This window comes from Podarcis melisellensis (genome assembly GCF_964234715.1).
Source record: "Podarcis melisellensis genome assembly, chromosome: 15".
NCBI lineage: Eukaryota > Metazoa > Chordata > Lepidosauria > Squamata > Lacertidae > Podarcis > Podarcis melisellensis.
The window spans coordinates 23,208,440-23,229,167 of record NC_138532.1 but is presented as its reverse complement, the minus strand read 5'-3'; the positions used below and the strand labels follow the sequence as shown (position 1 = coordinate 23,229,167).

Here is a 20,728-nt window from a genome sequence, read left to right as displayed (position 1 = left end):
TATCAGTGAAACCTCAAAAAGGATGCCCTTTGAACACTGAAAAAAGCCCAAGTAGCTTACAATTTAAATAAACAAAAAAGGCAGACCATTTTTGGAAGGAAAGCTCACCTTAAATATGTTCATTTTGCCTGCCATTATAAAAGCACACCAGAAAACCTCCCCTACACAAATGCACCCAAAACTAATTAATATTGCTGCCACGGATTAATCGGCAACATTTTAGTACATTATTCTACCAGTTTAAATGTTTGTGGTCTTCCTGAGCCAGGCTGGGGTTGTGGGTGGATCTCCATCTTTGACTCACTCAGATGAAGGCAAGAAATCCTTTGCACCAGAATTCTTCCTCCCTCAAATGTCAACTGAAATATGGGCCAGTCGCTTTCAGGAGAACTTCGCTGAAAAGGGCAAAAGAGGAAGCGGGGCAGACAGTCAGCGCTGACTACTGCTCTCCTAACCAGGAAAGAGAGTGTCACACCAAAAAACAGGTGAGTCAAAACCTACACATGCAGGAGTGGTCTACCTCTGACATGGAAGGCCCTCCCTTGTCTCCATTATCACCCATCTGTGGTCCTCTGAAGGCCATCTATCTGGTAACTCGCGGGCAGGGAAGACTACTCAAGTAGATGGGGTCCTGACCCAACCCAGGCATCTCCTTGTGCTCTTTTAAGCACCATCTCTGCCCAATTAGGCACAGAAGGGTCCAGAGAACAAGTTCCACCTGTGGAACCAGAGTAGGAGCTGTCACAGCCAGACACCAGTGGGAAACCTGCAAGCAAAACCCAAGCACAAGAGCCCTCTCCCCTCCTGCAATTTCTAGAAACTGGTAAAGGTAAAGGGACACCTGACAATTAAGTCCAGTCGCGAACGACTCTGGGGTTGCGGCGCTCATCTCGCTTTAAAGGCCGAGGGAGCTGGTGTTTGTCCGCTTCCACAGACAGTTTTTCTGGGTCATGTGGCCAGCATGACGAAGCCGCTTCTGGCAAAACTAGAGCAGTGCACGGAAACGCTATTTACCTTCCTGCCGGAGCAGTACCTATCTATCTACTTGCACTTTGATGTGCTTTCAAACTGCTAGGTTGGCAGGAGCTGGGACTGAGCAACAGGAGTTCACTCCATTGTGGGGATTTGAACCGCCAACCTTTTGATCGGCAAGCCCAAGCGGCACAGTGGTAATCAAAAACATTACTGCCTCTGACCATGGAGACTGAGCATAGCCCTTGTAGCTAGTAGTGATTTGCAGACTTCTCCTCCACAAATTTGTCCAATCCTCTTTTAAAGTCATCCACGTTGGTGGCCACCACTGCCTTTTGGGGCGAGCAAGTTTGCAGTGTAAATGAGTACTACTACTACTACTACTAATAATAATAATTTATTATTTATACCCCACCCATCTGGCTGGGTTTCCCCAGCCACTCTGGGTGGCTTTCAACAGAATATTAAAATACAATTGTCTATTAAACATTAAAAGCTTCCCTAAACAGGGCTGCCTTCATATGTCTTCTAAAAGTGTGGTAGTTGTTTTTCTCTTTGACATCTGGTGGGAGGGCGTTCCATAGGGCGGGTGCCACTACCGAGAAGGCCCTCTGCCTGGTTCCCTGTAACTTGGCTTCTCACAGTGAGGGAACCGCCAGAAGGCCCTCAACACTGGACCTCAGTGTCCGGGCAGAACGATGGGGGTGGAGACGTTCCTTCAACTACTTTCTTGTATCTGTCCCAAACCTTTCAACATTTTGCTTCATTGGATGTCCATAGGCTTCCTGTGTTGTGAGAGAGGGAGATAAACTTCTCTAGATCCACTTTCACCATGCCAAGCTTATTTTTTTATATATAAACTTCTTTTGTGTCACCTTTTATTTGCCTTTTCTCTGAACTAAGAAGTCCCAAATGCTGCAACCTTTCCTCATTGGGGAGTCACTCCATTTCTTTGATCGTTTTGGTTTCTCCTCTTTGAACATTAATGCAGATCTAAATTATCTTGGACAGAGGTAGATGCCAAGTAGTTTGTAGGTATTAACCAGTCCTATTGGGACAAAGAGACGGCAATAGCTGCTCCCCTATGAACTTAATTCATTTTAAAGAAAATGTGTATATTCCATCCCACAGTTCCAAAATAAAAATATAATAAATAATAATAATAATAAGCAAACAAACCTTAGTAAAAGAGCTGGCAGCTAATGAACTGTTTGTGATGATAATGAAAAATGAATGCTGCACTATCAATTTTCCAAAAGTCACAAGAGTCAGCAATGATGGACCTTAGCAAATGACCTTCAGTAAGAATTTGCTCTTTTCAAATCTATACTGACAAACCAGCCAAGGTCCATCACAGTTTCCGCTGGCCTACTCACATCCATTGTACGAGAGGCTAAATTTGGATCTCTGGTGGATTCAAGACTCTTTCGTTTCATTTCCTCCCCTCGTTTCTGCTCGACAAGGGACTGCTTTGGTATGCACCCTGCATCCTGTTCTTTAGAAAAATCTCCCCAATTTCTGTTATTTGTTTGCTGTACTATTTACAGTAGCAATCATCTGCTCAGTGGCAACTCCCTTTTGCTAGGGTGCAGGCAGTGACCCTCCAGATATTGTGGAACTCCCAACTTCCATCAGTCCTGGCCAGCAAGGCCCATAGCCAGGGATGATGAGAGGCATCTAGAGGTCTCTCCATCCAAGTTTCTCAGGCCAAGTTGGGGAAGCCAGTGAGTAAAATGGTATCTCATCACATGAAGCATGCAGCAGGAAGCTGGCAGGTTAAGTTAGGCTCAATGAATTTATGCATTGCTTCTCACAAAAAAGCGATTAATAATGAGAATAGAGTGCAATTAAAAATACCATACATAAACTATAAACATAGTTAGAATAAAAGCATGCCCAGAAAACAAATGTCTGGGGCTGCCTGACACCATAGTGATGACAAAGGCCTCCTCCACACTGTATATTGAAGCAGTAACAGCTGTTACCTGCATTATTAAACTCCAGTTCCCAGGATTCTTTGGGGGAAGTCCTGACTGCTTAAAGTGGTAGGATACTGCCAAAGTTGGTGCCCAGTGGGAGAATATTCCTCAGACAAGGAGCTATTACAGAAAGTACTACTTGAAATGTGCAATGCCTTGAGATATTTCTCAAAGCCCTGTAGAGGAGATTCTGCCCGCCATTAGTGGATTTCAGACACACTTCCTTTGACGTCACATTCCCCCACTACTCACAAGGCAGGCTGATGGGGGAAAACATGGAATCATGCACTGGAATACATAGAGTTGGGCTGCGTTTGTGCCGGGGCCCCATCACTGGGTGGAGACTCTATACTAGCTTCCTGGAAGGCAGATCCCTCTTCCTTAGTGGGAGGGAGATGAGGAGGGGTAAGACAGCAGGGAGGTCGATGAAGTTCAAATGCACTGGCAGGAGTGCCAAACTGGCTCCACAACAACCTCCACACCACCTCATCCTTCCCCAGTGGTGCGTAGGCTTGGGGTTGGCAGCAAGGTGCCTGTCTCCAGCATCCTAGAGTCGCCCAATCAGCAGGAAAGAAGAGCTTTTGAACCACTGCAAAGAAGTATTTTCACCTTTTTCTGCTGACAGCAGCCAATCAGAGTGAAAAGAGGCGAGTCAGCCAACGAGGATCACTCTGGAGAAGGCACTTGGGAGGCATACCAAGTTGTCCTGTATTCTCCAAAGCTAAGTTTTGGGAGACATTGAAAACACAAGGCGCTCCAGTTTCAAGAGAATGGTGCATATGCTTCGTTACATAAACAGCACTGCACAGACAACATAACCTACGACGATACCAGGTCACTCCAAAACACCCACCCATCTACGTGCACAGAAAACAGCAGGTGAAAGGCAACACATGGAGATCTGCATAGATCATTGCAATACATCCCCAGTTGTGATGATGATATAATCATACAATGACTGCATTATTAGAATGCGGTATAAACTTAGAAAGGGGCATGGCTGAGAGGGTGTGTGGCTGCGACTGTCACGAAGGGGCCCTGCACTTCTGAATTTGCCGCTACACTACTGTGCCCTCCTGATACACAATGGCGATCCAACTGCCAGGAAGCCAGCACAGTGGCTCCATCCCAGCTGGCAAGCTGCTTCTGGACCAGAGAGCCATGAAAGGGCAGAAGGGACACACCTGGCCCACAGCCAGACAGCATTCACTCAGAGGTACAGCATCTAAGATCTAGCACCTCTCTGCCCATGGCTGTACACAGAACAGTCGGCATGGTGGAACTGGATTATTTACAACAAATCGTTGCCTAATAAACCTAGTCCTCTAGGCAATGCAACACAGAAATCTAATAATACAATAAAACATCAAAAGTTAACACCTGCACACAAAGGCCTCTGTCAACGCACAAAGAGGGCGACATTAATCCTGCAAGGATAAAAATAAAACGCTTCTTTCAAGCTTCTGTGATTCTGCAAATGAGTTATATAATTTGGGGCAGTTGCCGAGATACAGAGATAAATGAATAAATCACACTTATTTATTTAGCATTGCTGTCCTGCCTTTCTGCCGCCAGAACACCACTTGAAGCTGTGTGTACAAGCTACAAACAAAATAAAAACATATCTTTTAACGTTTAGAAACACACACACACACGAGTAAAGCTCAAAATGCAGCGGGGGTGAAGGCGGTGCCAACTGATGGAATCCACAGTCGCAGGATGTGGTGATGGCAACTAGTCTCAATGGCTGGGCCAATCAATGGAAGAGGCAGAGATGCTCATCAGCAGCTGTTAGTCACAGTGACTATGTAGGACTCCTAAATATAAAACGTCAGGAAACAACTTTGAGGCAGGACAATGGTGTCCAAACCTTGCCTCTCAGAAGCATCTGGCTTGGCCACTGGGAAGCGAAATGCTGGATGAGAAGATGGACCCTTTCCATCTAGGTCCAGCAGGGCTTTTCCTATCTTCTTAAAACACCATTTGCACCATATTACTGTCAATAACTGAGATCATCTGGGGAAGCACTGTTAGTGGTCTGCCACGACTCAGATTAATCAATGAGAAGTCGTGTCTTCAGTGCTTTGGGCCCACCTTTGTGGAACTCCCAGATACTAGAAGTCAGACCGGCACTGTCCCTGCTAAATTTCAGGTGCCTGGTTTAAAACCGTTTTTATTTCAGGAGGCTTTTGCATCATGAATGCTTCCCTTGAAAATGTTCCTGTGCTCTACATTTACATTTCTGAGGTTTCATTTAGGTTCTAAATTTTGTATAGCATAGACTTTTGACTGTAGCCAGCTGCTTTGAGACCTAGACGGCTAAAAGTGGGATTTACATTTCAATCAATCCATCAGCATGAAACCAAATCAAGGAACCTTCCGTCAGCACTAAAATCCCTCTTCCTCTGGCTGCTAAAAACCAAAGAGAGATAACTTATGGTAATTCAGGCAGAGTGAGCATCACCACATAGCTACATCCCTGTGCATTTAATAGGGGTGATCACTAAAGGCAAGGATCCCTGTGGTTGAGTAGAAAGGCAGCAAATGGAGGTCAGGGAGATGCAGGAGGGAGGGTAATGGAGATGGGAAGGTTTCTCTCTCTTAAGCAGTCTACTTCACCTGTCTTAATGGCTCGCTGCCTCTTCCTTTACTAATGCAATTACATGCAACCTAATCAACCAGTTTTACAAGCGGAAAAACCCAACAATCACTCAAACATTTTTTAGAAAACCATTTTAAAGGAAATAGATTGCACGAGAAGCACAATATTCAGCACAAGCTGCTAATTTTCGTTATCTGTTCCAATGTGAATAGCGCATAAAACGCGTCACTCCCCACAGACACACACAAAATCACCGCTACTTCTGGACTTCGGTAGAACTTCGGGTCATTTTTATTACTTCAAGCTGCAGATGCTTCCTGCAATCTGCAATTCGGAGCTCAGGGAACAAAATCACTGATCAAGCACCCGTTTTCTCCATCAAGTTGTCACAAAAGCAACAGAGGCTTGCAGAACCTGAAATGCTGAAGGTGTCCACTTTGGTACAACAGACCAGCAGCACAACTTACAATGTTATGAGTTCTTACAAATTCTCAATTATCTCAATGGTAGCCTCTTGCTTGCAAAAAGATCTCCAGCTTCACAAAGGAGAGCACTTCCATCTCATTGTTTATGAAACAAGGAAATGCTACTGGTGTTTTCATTTTAGAGGACACAGGGCAAAAGGCAGGGTACTGTCCAGGACAAAGTGGGTGGATATTTACATCATGGGCCTGGCTACCTGCTTGATTATTGGGATGCCCAGGTGCAGAAAAGGAACTTTCAGCAAATGCTAGGGCTGGGTGATACAACGGCCAAAACTGGTTTGAAGTCCATACCGTGAAATTGGTTTCCTAATTTTTGACCTGGCAATATATTGCAAATCATGGTGTGTGTGTGCTATGCAAAAATCACAATATGGGAAAAACAGTGAAGCCAGGCAACGCCTCTCTCGATTTCTGCAGCCCCTGATAACTTTGTTTGCTCAGTTCTCGCCTGCCTCATGCAGGGGCAGCAAATCACAATAGAAGGCACCAGCAAGAATCACGATGAAGGGAAAAACCATGAATAATAATAATTTATTATTTATACCCCGCCCATCTGGCTGCGCTTCCCCAGCCACTCTGTGTGGCTTCCAGAAAAATATTAGAATACTGTAATACATCAAACATTAAAAGCTTCCCTAAACAGGGCTGCCTTCAGATGTCTTCTAGAAGTCTGGTAGTTGTTGTTCTCTTTGACATCTGATGGGAGGGTGTTCCCACTATTGGCTGGCATTGAAGCCAACCAATGCTTCTACATAGCTCCATTCTTATTTCAGACATTGTGATATATCAGTATATCACAATGTTTAACTGGCGATATAACATGATGTTGAAAACCAGGTATCACCCAGCCCCAGCACATGCTGTAGTCAGATGCACTAGAGGGCATTGTAAGTGGGAATGCTGAGGATGAGATCAGGAGGATGAGTTTTCAGGAACAACCCAGAGGTAGCAACAGAAAAGGAAGTCATCAGTCAGTTTCAAAACCTGGCACGCTCCTAACTTGTGAAAAGGGCTGGGTGAACCTGTCAATTTCAGTTTCTCTGTATTTCTCATTTCCCCCAGTCTTAAGTTCAGTCGGCCACATTCCAAATTAGATTCCTTTTCTATTTTAAGTCCTCATGAAAGTTCACCAGCAGTTTAATGCAAACTTTTCCTAACACACTCGTTTTGGTAGGCGATTTCCATTAACACGCATATATTTTCTTGCAAAGCATATTTTCCCAATTCTAATACCTTTGATATCATTATTTTCGCTTACATATGCATTTTTATGCACGCTTTACCCTAACAGATGCATTTTTGTGCTCATTACTTGACTGGAGAACTGCACTGCAAAATTCGGGAGATGTGCAAATTTCAAAAGATGTGTTTCAGGTTGCGTATTGTTTTGGAAAGTGTGAATTAGGTAGGTTTGCTTTTAAATGTGAGCCAAACTGAGTTCCTCCCACATGAATGAAATCCAGAAAGCCTGGATGTGCTGCAAGCTCCTTCTGCTACCCAAAGGGGCTTCTTCGCTGGAAAATAAGGAGTGTATCCAATGCAGCACTGGGGAGCACATTCCTTTAGTACAAGGATTTGTGCTTGAGCAACAGAACCTCCCCCTGCATGCCCCTAAAACCTGTTTTGGCAGCTTCTCCAGAACAGATTGGGAAGGGTGCAAGGCATGCAGAGGGGAAGTTCTGTTGTGCAAACAAAAATCCACACACTATTGCAACGAGTGCATCGAGTACCTTCCTGAAGTTTGGCAAGTCAACTGAAACAAACCTCCCACTCCATGCTGAGGATTAAGAAGGCCTGATGCAGTTGGAGAATCGCTGACAAAGGGAGCTAGAGGGGAGGGGTGTGTACCCCTGGATGTATCCTGGGCTGCCAAACCCGGAAAAGAGGCTGTGACTAAGACCTGAGAGGTGTAGCAACATCCTCTGCCAACCCTTTTCTCCTACCCTTGCTATGTCACTCTGCCTCCCAGAGGTGGCTGTACTGCGCACAGAGTCTGTAATTTGTAAATCATTCTGGTCTGTAGCACCCTCTAATACGCAAGATATTCTTGGAAACACTCCCTCACCCTGTAATCTGTGGTCAGGAGGACACATTAGAGGTCAGCCCAAGCCTGCAATGTTGTAAGACAAATTGGGCTTGTAAAACCAGAACCTCCCCACACATTCCTTCAGTTGTATCAATCACTAAATACTACTTAGGATCACCCTTTATGTACCGTTCCAAAAGAGAAAATGCATCATCATCATTTTCAGAAAAAGAAAAAGAGGATCCAGATTTGTATATGTGAAATTTATGTGTAATAGATGCAAATTTAGAAATAATGACTATAATTTCAAAGGGAAACGCAATGTAACTCGCCAAAGGGGTGAAGACAGTCCAGCTGTGTCTGCTTGGGAAAATGCGTATTTTAGGTAAAATGACACACAGGAGTGTGTCTGTTAGGAGAGATGAACTGCTGACCAGCTTTTGTGAGGACCTAAAATAAATAAAATGAATTTGCAAGTTGATTTGAAAATGTGGTGAGCTGAGCTTCAGAATGCAAAAATGAGAAATGAGAAATGAAAACTGACCAAGTCATCCACCTCTGCCCCCTGAACACACCCCACTCACAAAGCAAAGGGCCCCTTTTGCTGGTAAATAATCACACAGAGATTGTCATCTCTTGTGCAGCTGACTAGGAATCCTTTAACACTCTCCGGCTCAGAGACATCTGGCCACGTTTCTTGGAGATTCATGCGATGTGACACTCGTTGGAAGGTCAGTGGAAAAAAACTGTCAGACAGGAAGTCAGCCTGTCAGTGTCAGCACACCAGGCACTGTGTGAGAAGCAACAGGAGCACGCCGCAAGCCCTGGTCTCAAACCACCAGGCATTTGCCAATCAGGACTATGTGATGCCAAAGGACAAAACTCGCAATGCAAAAAACACACACTCTTGAAACATTCTTCAGCTGGGCCTTTTATTACAGCGGGGGTCTCCTTCCTTGCCAAGAAAAAAAATGCAAGGCTTATCAGACAGGCAAAGCAGGCATTGCCACCGCACAGAAACAGTGGACAATGCTCAGTCTTGCTGGAGTATCATGTTTTCATTTCATGCATCCGTATCTCTCATCTGTGTGGCTGAGTCTACAGTTCCTGCAGGACATGAGAAAAGCCCTGCTGCATCAGACCAAAGGCCCATCTGGGCCAAGGTCCTGTTTCCCACAGTGGCCATCAGAATCCCTCTGGGGAAACCCACAGCCAGAACATGAGCGCAACAGAACTCTCCCATTGTTGCGCTCCAGCAAATGACAGTCAGTGACACATTGGCTCTGAACCTGAAGGTCCCATCTATCTGTCGTCCCATCTATCTAAACCTCTCATGGTCTTCCACCACCAATTTGTCCTAACCTCTCTTAAAGCCATCTTGGCTGGTTTCCATCACCACAGCTTGCGGCAATGAGTCCCACAGATTAAGGTGTTGTATGAAGAATACGTTGTCTTGCCTGTCCTGAATCTTTTGCTAGTTGGCTGCACCGGGTGGCCCAGACTCTTTGAATGAGGGACCACTATCTCCACACTGTGCATGGTTTTATAAACCACAACCACGGCCCCCTTCCTTTAATCAGCCAAGCAACAAATGGTTAAGCAAATTCATGGTGGAGAAAGCTATCAGTGGCTACCAGCCCCAATGGCCACGCTCTTCCTCCATAGTCAAGAGGCAGAATGCTGCTGAATGCAAGTTGCTGGGAATCACAGATGGGAAGGGAACTGCTCCTGCACTCAGACCTTGCCTTCAGACTTTCTGCAGGCATCTGGTCCACCACTGTGAGAACAGGATCCCTTGGACCAATCTGGTAGGCTCTTCTTTACATCCTTGCATAGAGGGCAAGACTAGATTTCATAGGGTAGATCTTGGTTGCACATGAGGACAAACTTTTAAAAGGAACTTTTTGACAATGGATGGAACAATGGATGGGGGTGAATTTGCTTTTGCTGGATGGCTTCAGAGAGGAAAGCAGGCAGCTGTCTGCTGAGGTTGTTCCATCTCTGGGTTTGCCATCTCAAGCAGAAGCTTGTTCCAGGTGACCTACAAAGCCCCTTCCCCCATTGCAAGGCTGCCTGCCTCAGATGGGGGTCACATGGCAGCCTAGCCAAATGCAGAAAGTGGTCCCTGAAGCATCCAGAAAGTCCTATGCAGGCAGAGAGTCGTCTCTAGACTAAAAGAGCAGTTGTAAAAAAAATGTCTAGGTTGACATAATGTATGTGACACACAGTGAGCGTGTGTGTTTCTATTAAGAACATTTGAAAGACAGCTAATTTCCGGAGGATGGGTCAATTACAGTTCCTTATGTGGAACGACACCTTCTCAGCCCCCGAATGAACGACTCCAAATGGTAACTTCCCTTGCCAGTGTTTTCTTCCCCATACAGCTGCTATTGCAATTGCTGAATCTTTGTTCGATTGCAACATTTGATTCTCCCAGCCCTTCAGCTCTCCCCCTCTTTGGGCTCATTTCCAAACCAGATGCGCAGCACTCCTCAGCCACTGCCACAGAAGAGGGATAGAGAAAAAAGCGGATCTCAGATCCTGCTCTCCAGGCCAGTACCTACAGCAAGCAGACAGGTAATGATGCTAGTCTAGAAGTGATGGGCAAAAGTGAAAAGGCTGCTTTTGCAACAAAACAGATCCGACAGCCTTGCTTAAGGAGTGGGCAGGAAAAGTGGCAGAGTGACATTTACAACTCCTTTTGCAACCCGGTCCTAAAAAGAATTTCCTACTGAGTTAACTGGGAAAGTTCTTTCAGGTGTACAAAGTAATATAAATCACAATAATTATACGTGTTTGTAATGTTCAAAGCACTTGGCTCTTTTGCGTATGCCAGCGTTGTAAAGGAGGACAGCATTATTCTGCAGGTAAGGTATCAAGGCTAAGAAGAACAGCTTGAATAAAGGCCACTTTTAATAATGTCATTAGTCCTTCCTTTGAGGAAAAGGGTGAACAGGATTAAAATTGTGACCCCACCACAGTTCTGATCTGAATCAGAGGGGCCTACGCCTTGTGTGACTTTATTTTGGAGGAAGTTGCACTGCAAAGAGTGCACAGGATTGCAATGGCAGCAGTTCAAGGTGCTATTTCAAGTTCACACATTTTTACACATGATTGTTCCTAATTGTAGAACAGAGGAGAGAGTGTGCGCACATGTGGGGAAGCTACTTTAAAACAGAAAACCAAGAGAGCTCGCAGAGGGGACAGATTTGTTTTTCTTTTCTTTTGTTTTTAAAGAAACAAGGAGCGCAGTCTCTCAAATATTTATTGCAAGCTACTTAGGAGACCAAATATGACTCACTTGTCTTTGTATAATAAATGGCACAGAGAGCCATTCTAGACCCCCAAGCCCAATTCTTCTTTAATGCTAAGTTTAATTTCGGCCGTCTTGTTTGTAGAAGGCTCCGGAGGCTTTTGCAAAACAACAGGACTTTGTGTTTGTGTCTATTCCTCCCAAGATCACCCCAATCTCCTAGGAGAACACCTGACAAAAGGCATGTTTGGCCTCCCACCCAGCTGCCCGCTTTCTCCTTTCACGCCAGACATTCTCAACATTTTCTTACTGAGGAAGAAAAGGCGCCCTGTTGCCTTCAAGGCTTCTGTCGGTTTGTGGATTTTGCAGAACAAGCAACTGCCGATGTTTAGCACACCAATACCTTGATGATGACGATGATTCATGAAACTTGAATCCCTCCCTTCCTCCCAAAAGTAGTACAGGGCTGCAGGCACCTCAGGGATAAAACAATACAATTAAAAATAAAAAACGTACTTAAACCAATTAGGGGTGTAGTCAATCCTACTCCTACTTAAGAGTAGACCTGTTGACATTAATGGAGATGATTAACCTAGGTCCATTAATTTAAATAGGTCTGTAGAATAGAACTTAGCTGGGTACAACCCTTAAAAACAATCACAAACTCTTAAAGTTAATAATTTTCAAGGTCACTGGGGCAGTATTTTGCAGCCATCAAATGCTTGGGTGGAATCATAGAATTGCAGAGTTGGAAGGGAACCCCAAGGATCTAGTCCAAGGTTACTTCATCACTGTACTCTCATAGATTCCCAGATATTCTACATTTACTCATCTGCTGAAACAGAGGCAAAAAGGCAAATTGAAGGAACTCAAAAGGCACAATCCAGGTCCAGTAGTAGAGCTAAAAGCCCCTCTCAGCAACCTTTTTCTCTGCCAGCACTAGGAAAACACAAGCCCATTCTCTTGTCCATGATATTTCTGGATGGTACATAAGGTTCTTTTAAAAAAAATAAAATAATGCACATTCCTTTTTTAAAAATGAAATAGTCATATGGTCCTAGTCCTCACTGTGGCAGGAGGAAGTGGAATATGGTCAACATGTGCTGAAGACCTAGGAGGAAAATGAAAGAAACCCCTCTGCTGTCTGGCAATGGTGTGACTTGCCCACAGAAGGGCCACTTGGATTTTGCTGCCTGAGGCAGCTACCTCAGTCTGCCTCATGGACAGGCCGGTCACATAGTCCAGTAACATCCAAAGGGTCACAGGTTTCTGATCCCTGCCATAGGGCACTGACCAGTCATCAGATTAGGTCCTCATCTTGCATGAGGTCTGCAGAGATGATTTTGAGCACTGGTGCTGGACTTCAGAGTTGCCACCTCTGGGCAATTCCAAGATGGCAGCCAAGTGGTTCTCAGAGGACTAGCCTGTGAGACTTTCTTACCACCACCATAAACAAACTATCCTTGCTTCCTTTAAAAAAAAACCACACACCCAGAAAATCATAAAATGAGTGAAACTTCATAGCTGAGTACAAGCCAGACTCTTGCTGGCATAGAAGTGGGAGATCAATACAAAATCTTTTTTCAGAATTACACAGAGGCGGTGAGAGAGTCAAAGCTTAGAGGTGAATGAGGAATTAAAGACAGCTCTAGAGAAGTTCAGAACTTAAAACAGTGGAGGTGGAAGGAAGTTAAAAGCCACTGGATCCAAGCCCAGCTCTGACACAGGACTACCGTAAGACTGAGCAACCGGTTATCATTTAAGGGGAGGCAGGAGATCAGGGCCAAGGAATAGAGTGAAGAACACATCACAGCACACTTGATCCAGGTAGAATAGTGTCCAGGCAAAAAGCCCAAACAGGATGCTTTTTTAAAACAGCCTTTCTGGTCTAGGTCACTGCTGTCCAGTTATTATGTGGAGCAGCAAAAGGAGATCAAATCACCTTTGGACGAATGCATCACCTGCCCATGAGCTACCCAGGCCCAATTCAGACATTAGCAGAGGGGTTGGCAACACGGCACCCATGGGTGTAATGTTGCCCTTGAGTATTTCCCTAGCGACTGTGAACCCCACCCACTGCCACTTACTCACTGCCTTTTTGTCCATGAATTAGTGACCTTTCTCATCCCTTGAGAAGTGCATATCGCTAAAGGAGGAAGTTATTAGTTAGCTAATTAATAGTATTTATAACCCGCCCTTCACCCGAGGGTCCCTGGGCGGGATTACACTCTTCCCCACTTCCTGTTTCAGCTCAGTGTGCTTTCCAAGGCTCAAATTAAATTCTACTGGCTCCTATTCCCACCCCATGCCCAATCACTTGAGAAAACTGGTGTATGTGTGTGTGCACACTTCTGTGTCTTGTGGTAGACAGGGACTGATCTGTGGGAGGAGGAAGCCAGAGGGATGTGGAAAGAAAAACCCTTGCTCAAAAATCCAAATGTGCCCATAGGCCTACAAAAGGCTGGTGGCCTCCTGAGTTAATGCTACTGTACAAAACCCTAAATGGCTTGGGAATCAAGGGCTAAAAGGAGCACCTCCACCTGTATCTTGCGACCTGTCATTTGGAAGGTCCTGATGGTAGTTCCATCTGTAGGACTAGTATGAAGAACAGGGACTTCTTGGGGGCAGCACCTTGGTTATGGCATACCTCCTGAGGGAAATCAGGCAGTCCACCTTTTCACCTACAACCAGTAAGCACACAATGACTGCAAAATTTATTTATCCAGGAGCTTGGTCAAGAGTTTTAGGACTTCTTACACTTCTGGATTTGACCTTTTGTCTGTAGTATGTTGCAATGCAGCTGTATATAAAAAGATGATTCATGCAAATCATTCTAGGCTCCCTTTGGGAGTAAGGGCGAGTTATAAAATATAAATAAATAACAATAAAATTACATAGGAGGCCCCAGTGGCCAGTCTAGGTGGGCAAAGCCAATCCAGTGCTTGCGATTACATCACTGCTCTGTCCTGCAGTACTCTGACTCGCCAGATGGATGGATCTGTACACAAAAGCAAGGGTTCCTGGAAACTCTACATTTCACCCCACAAGTCCCACCACGTATCAGCTTACCTAGTCCAGATCATATTGTGATATAGACAGAGAACATGACATAGAAGCTCAAAACAACCCAAGCAAGGCAACCAAACAACAAGCAGCAGGATAGGAAAAAGCATCCTGGGATCATTGAATAGCCTGGAACATTCAAGACCAAGCCAAACCCCTTTAACAGAGGCCCGATTCACACATTTATGCACATTGCGTGATTTCGCCACTTTCCACAACCAACAAGTGAGCACTGAGAATGTAAGAGAAGCCCTGCAGTTGGATCAGCCCCAAAGCCCATCTAGACCAATACCTGGCTTTCATAGTGGCCACCCAAATGACCCCACAACTGCAGTTTTCCCACCTGAAAGCCCCAGAAACTAGCATTTCTTGAAGACGGAACATAAATCACTGTGGCGAAGCTATTGATACTGGCTCCATCGCAAAGCATTGCATTTGAGGATGATGGAAGACAGTGTGAATATTCTACCTGGGGGTGTTGTGTCTTGTGCTAGTGAGAGCATTTTGCTCATGCTGGTCGGTTGAAGATATGCCTCAAAGCACATGGGAAACATCGGCTGAGATGAGGAGTCAAAAAGGGTAGGCTGAACAAGATTTGCAGAAGTTATGGAAGCAACTTCGTGCCCTTCCCCTCTCCCTCTCACAGCTAGCAAAACCATAATCATGTAAGAAGCGTGCTTAAGTTATGCAAGTCACAAAAGCCAAGTGTCCCGTCCCCCCCCCCCCACAATAGGCTTTGGGTTGCCATGGAGCTCAGCATAGTACACACAGTCTTGGTTCCATCCAAGAGGCACAGAAGTGCGATGGGAGTCAACTCTTGATTACGGGTGGGAAAGGAAGAGCTGGAATTCACAACTGTAAGAGATGCTACATTTTTTTTAAGAAAAGAGTCCTCTATAAAGTCATAGGGCCATACCTCTTTCACAAGCGCACAACAGCAGCAGCACAACAGACTGAAGCGCAAGACACTTGCACACCTCTGTGACAATGTCTGGAGGGTGGGGGGAGGATTGGGAAACCTTGCTTGGGTACACAGAGGTGATCCTCTCTGAACCCAACAAGCTGAGAAAAAAGATTACATCCAATTGTTCTCTCCATATAGACCAGCTCTAGGAAAAGCATATTGCAGTTTACTTTAATTGTTCATATCTAGATAGCATCTGGGTAGGGAAACTAGCCTCCCTTAACCTGGGGGTGTTTGGAAGCCTGCTAAATCTCCTTGGCTATCCCCTCCTGCAAAAAAGCAACTCACATTTGGCTTCTAATTATAAATGCCTTTGCTTCATTAGCTTTCTGCAGTCTCATCAGCACATTAATTAACTTCTTCCCCAATGTGACCTCATTGGAACACCTCCTATTGTGAAAAGCAGTATTTTAAGGTGAGAGACGGGACACTTGCTCCAAACACCTTATTTGTAGTTGTGACAACCCAATTGGCTTCCATTTCAGATCTTCAAACACCAAGGCATAGAAGCAGATATAGCTGTGCACTCTCAGTTGAAATTTGAATCCAGATATAGCCAGGGTGTTCAAATATGGATAAGTACCAGCCATGCAAATTGTAATCCCACATCTCTGCAGTGAGCAATGGCAGGCCACTGTATTCCCATCTGAGCCCATAGCCCTTCCTTTCTCAGCCAAAGCAATTTGCAAGTGCTGCATTTCAGCAGTAGATCTCAGCATCTATATCTGGCTCTTCATCACTGACATACATAAAGATAAGGAAGTAGGGCAGTGGGTGGGGTGAGGTTGCTGAAACACATCTCACAACCATGGGGGTACAAAGGAAGGGGTGTTGCTGGGGTGAGGGGTGTTCATGGGGCACAGACTCTGAACTCTCCCCCCTGGTATCTCTGGGTAGGTAATGAATTCAGGAGGTATTGAATTTAGAGAGTGGGTGGGTGCGATTGGGACATTACTTTATGGAAATCAATTACTATAAGATGACCTTATCTAGAGATGATTTGAGGGGGTAGTGAATGAGGGCGTAATTAAAGAGAAATTGAACAGCTATATAATCTGTTGGGAAATTAATCGGGGGTAAAGTGAACTGAAGAGGAACTGGTTTGGAGTGATTTGGGGGTGGGGGGCAATTTGCAAATGCATTGAGTTGAGATTATTTGGATGGGAAATTAGCTGGCCTGTGACATTCAAGCACACCTATGCATATAAAATATAGTATATGGTAACATCACACATTTTCATTTTCATTTATGTAAGAGGTGCAGAATCTTTTAAATACCCAGCAATGCAACACCATTCCCCTTCACACTGCCCCATCCAAAGGCCATTCAGTAGTGCTGCATAGCCAGGGGCCATGGAAGAAGAAATTTTGGCTGCAACAAAACTAGCCAAGTGCTGAGAGATGCTTGATATTTTGTTATGCCTTCCATAGGGCTGAGTCTGGGGAAAAAATGATAGCACTTGAGGGGGGGGGGAATCCAAGCCTGCACTGAGCCATGGTGTTCCATTGATGATTTAAAAATAGACCCACATTTAATATGCTGGTTAGAAAAAGTGAAGCCTGTGTGTGCGTTAGTTCAATGATAGATTGACTATAGAAGGAAAAGCTAAGCAGATCAAAACTGCCATGACCGACCTGGCCCAACACCTTCCTAGTTCAATTTCATCCTAAATCTAATAATCCCACATATCAGACATACTGTCCAACACATATATGGAGAGAGATTGCTTAAGGAAAGCACAAGCTCTAGGATTACAAAGCTTTATGTTTCTGAATAATCTAGTTTGAACGACTTCCGACACACATGACACTCATTGCTTCCCCAGTTATTAAAGTCACTGGAACAACGGCACATGTGATAATGATTTCAAAGCCATCAAGTTGGTCATTTCTTTAAGGATGCTTTTTGCTGTGCTCCTGCACTTTTGACAGCAGCCCTAGCATGCAAATAGCAAAGCAAAGCTTTGATTGATATGGAGGTGAGTGTTGCAACAAGCTTTAACTGCTTGCATTTCTGTGTGTCGGTCTGCTGGTTAAAGGTGCTGGATTATTACATAGTTGTAGCCATGTAGGAGGCTGCCACTAGTAGCCACAATGACTGTGTTTTACCTGCCAGAGAAAGCATGCTACTGAATACCAGTTGCTGGGAATCTCAGAGGGATGTTGTCCTCACATTTGGGCATCTGACTGCCCCCTGTGAGAAGATACTGGACTTGATAGACTATTGGCCTGATCCAGTAGGCTCTCATTACATTCTTATGCCTCGTCAGAGCATTGGTCCACCTAGCTTAGGAAAGAATCACAGAATTCTAGAGGGAGAAGGGTTATCTAGTCCAACATTCTGCAGCACAGTGATGACAGCATGGTCTACTGGGTTGGTAGACATGGTGCCCTCCATCTGTGTGTTGTTGGACTCCAACTCCCAACAGCCCCAGGCCTCACAGCCAAAGGCAAGGATGATAGGATCTGTGCTGTGACTTGGGTACCAGGCAGCTTCCTTTGTGGACTGTGTCTGGATAGATATCTCTCCCCACCAATGATCATTTTCAGAATATGGGTGGGGGGCAACATCTGTTAGCCAGGCAGCATCCACCAGAGTCGTGGGCCTGCTGTCTCCAAGAACAGCCCACAGCTCTCAGTGGGAGTGCATCTGCATTGAACACAGAAGGGCCCAGTGCCAATCCTCAGCATTGGAACTGAGAGACACCCTTGTGATGGCCTGAGACTGGTGGCAGTTGCCCAAGGTCCTCGGTCCTGAAAGTGGTGAATCAGTGGGTCCGACTGCGTGCACAAAGAAAGCTTCCTATATTCCTCTTGGGGACTCTTTCCTCCATTCCTGAGAAGATGAAGAAGCCAGAGTCTGGAAGATGCCCTACCTGTCTGCTTCCCAGATGCCAAGCTCTGCCAGATACCCTGGAGAACAATGGCTTTACTACAAGGAGGAGGCTGGATGCGGCCACCTTCCTGGAACTAGCAGCCTTCGCAAGCTGTTGTTTAGAAGCCAAGGGCTTCACCAGAAAAATAAGAGGAAGGCAGGGACTCAAGCGTCCGCTGGGCGATTCCGTTCCTCCTTTAAACTGGGAGAGAAGGAAGGAGGCAGCACTCTCGCCATCGTCTGCATCGCCGCTGAAGCTGCTGGCTAGCGCCTTCGGATGAAACGTGCCGTCTACCTCCCCGCACCCGCCCCACCAATAAATGCACATGACACTGCAGTGCGTGTGTATGTGTGTATGTATGCGAGGGTGCGCGCGCCAGGCAGATCGGCCTCTCTGCCTACTCGCTGCAGAGCAGGATCGAGGAGCCCGATGCACAAATGCAAACGCGCGCGAGAGAGAGCGCGCAGCACCCGCTTTAAACCCCCCTGGACGCGCGTCCCACAAGACAGCTCCGGCAAGATGTCAGCGGCGCTCCTGCACGCGCGGCAGCGCGGACACGCCGTCCCGGAGCGGCCTCGCTTCTCCCGCCATCGCATCGGCGCACACGTTGGGGCAACAAACCACACAGGCTGCCAAATCGCTGCCATTCATCCTCCTCCTCTTTTCCTCTGCATTCCTCTCCGGGTGGAAATGCAGATCCGATTTTGGAAAGCAATCAATCCATTAATTAATTAATTAGCGTGGCTCCGCCTTCTCGGTTCTCTCGGAGGAAAAGGGATGACTCAACCACTCTTTCCCCCAGACGCACAAAACAACAGATCGGGATTTTTTTTTCTTAAAACAATAAATAATGGGGTGATACCGTGCGGCGCCCCCTCCAACCCACCCGCCGCTGGTGTTTTCTAAATTATTATTATTCCGGCCTAACTCACGCTCTGGCTTTGGGGAAACCCATGGAGAGGAGGATATCCAGGGAAGAGCCGTGCTTGATGGTCCCCGTGCGCGGCTGCCTGTTCCTCCGGGGGGTGACTTTGCTGTACAGGTCTTCCTTCGCGGCCATGGTGCGCGGCGTGGCGGGCTGGTGCCGAGCGATCATCCGACCATCGCGAACACACACAGGGCAGGCGGACTGGTGGATTCAGCGGCAAGAGCAGCAGCAGCAGCAGCAGCTCCTCCTCAAAGAGGCTCCACGCGAGGAGTGGCGCGCCTGGCGCTGCGCGTAAAAGAAAAGGCTTCTCGGCTCCCGGGGCGGCGGCGGCGACTTCCTGGGTCGCCGGCGAGCTTTCTTGCCGAAGTCACTCGGCCGCCTCTCGCCGCTCGGGCTGCTTTTGCAAAGGTGCTGCGCGCCGCTGACGCCTCCCGCCCTGCCCGCCCCTCCCCTCGGCCGCACGTGCGCCCCAAACGAGAGCCATCCAATCGGCGCGCGGCCTCCGCCGCCTTCCGGAAGAGGCTGGCCCCCTCCCCTTTTGTTTTCCTTTCGCAATCAGGGATTTCTGAATGGATCAAAGAGGAGCACCAAAATAATAATCCGGGCATGGGCAGGCGCGAGCGAGCGCGCGCTCTCCCCGCCGCTCTCTCTCGTCTTCTCCCTCCCCCGCACCTCTTGCCAACAAAGCCCCGCCCCCTCTTTTAAAGAGGCAGCCGCAGCCCCTGTCACAGAAACAGGCGCGTCCAAGAACATGGGAAGTCTTGCTGAGGCTGAGCTTCCGCTTTCTGCAAGAGGGGAACTGGACCTCCGAGATCCGGAACCTCTTGCTGATACTAGTATCCCGCCTGCATCCACAATACGTGGAGGAAAGAGGCACGATTGGCAATATTCATTCATTTGGGATGTTGGTCCTTCTTCTCAGCCCCAGCTCCCCATCTGTCAGAGAGACCAGGGTGCTGGGGGGTGACTAGTGCTTTGCCCCATAGTTGGACCCATTAAGAACCAAGGCAGCCCCTTTTCGCATAGCCCTGTCCCGAGTGAATGCCTTTAAATGCCCTTGGGTCAGGGTTTTTTAAAACCGATCAGCGTCCACGCAGAGAGAGGAGATGCTTTTCGAACTTTCCGTGGTTTTTGTGTTCTATGTGAGAACAACTAAAGCCAATTCTGAGGCCGCCCCTCGCCTCGTTGTGCGTATGTGGTGCTGGCTGAACACACCACGCACACATGCATTTAAGCGTCTCCATCCTACGCGGTAGGAAAGTCGAGACGTTTTCACAGATGCTGAGCTCCTTCTCTGCGATCTAACGAAAATGACCAGGCTGGAATAAAGCTCAACGCACATGGAGAGCCTGTTCAGTTTCAGCGATGCCGACTCCTACCGACCCCCACCATCAATGAACACGGAGGAGAGCCGTGTGAATTTCAGCAATGCTGACTCTTCACAGTATTTTTCTCCCCAGAGTTTGTCAGGTTCACTGGAGAGCGGTGTGGAAGCTGCGAAGGAAATGGGAGGTTGGCCCTGAAGGTTGCAGGTGGGTTTCATCTCAGCGTGGCCAAGAACTTGGGACAGACACATAGGA

The 20,728-nt window shown here is 46.6% G+C and overlaps 1 protein-coding gene across 1 annotated transcript in view; it reads right to left on the bottom strand.

The window, feature by feature from the left end:
* UBASH3B (ubiquitin associated and SH3 domain containing B) overlaps nt 1-19,593 on the bottom strand; it is a 68,267-nt gene extending 48,674 nt beyond the window's left edge. The window contains exon 1 of the mRNA XM_081889840.1: nt 19,153-19,593. Coding sequence (XP_081745966.1) covers nt 19,153-19,316 — 164 coding nt within the window. The 5' untranslated portion in view covers nt 19,317-19,593. The remainder of the gene's footprint in view (nt 1-19,152) is intronic.
* Between the last annotated feature and the right edge of the window lie 1,135 nt (nt 19,594-20,728).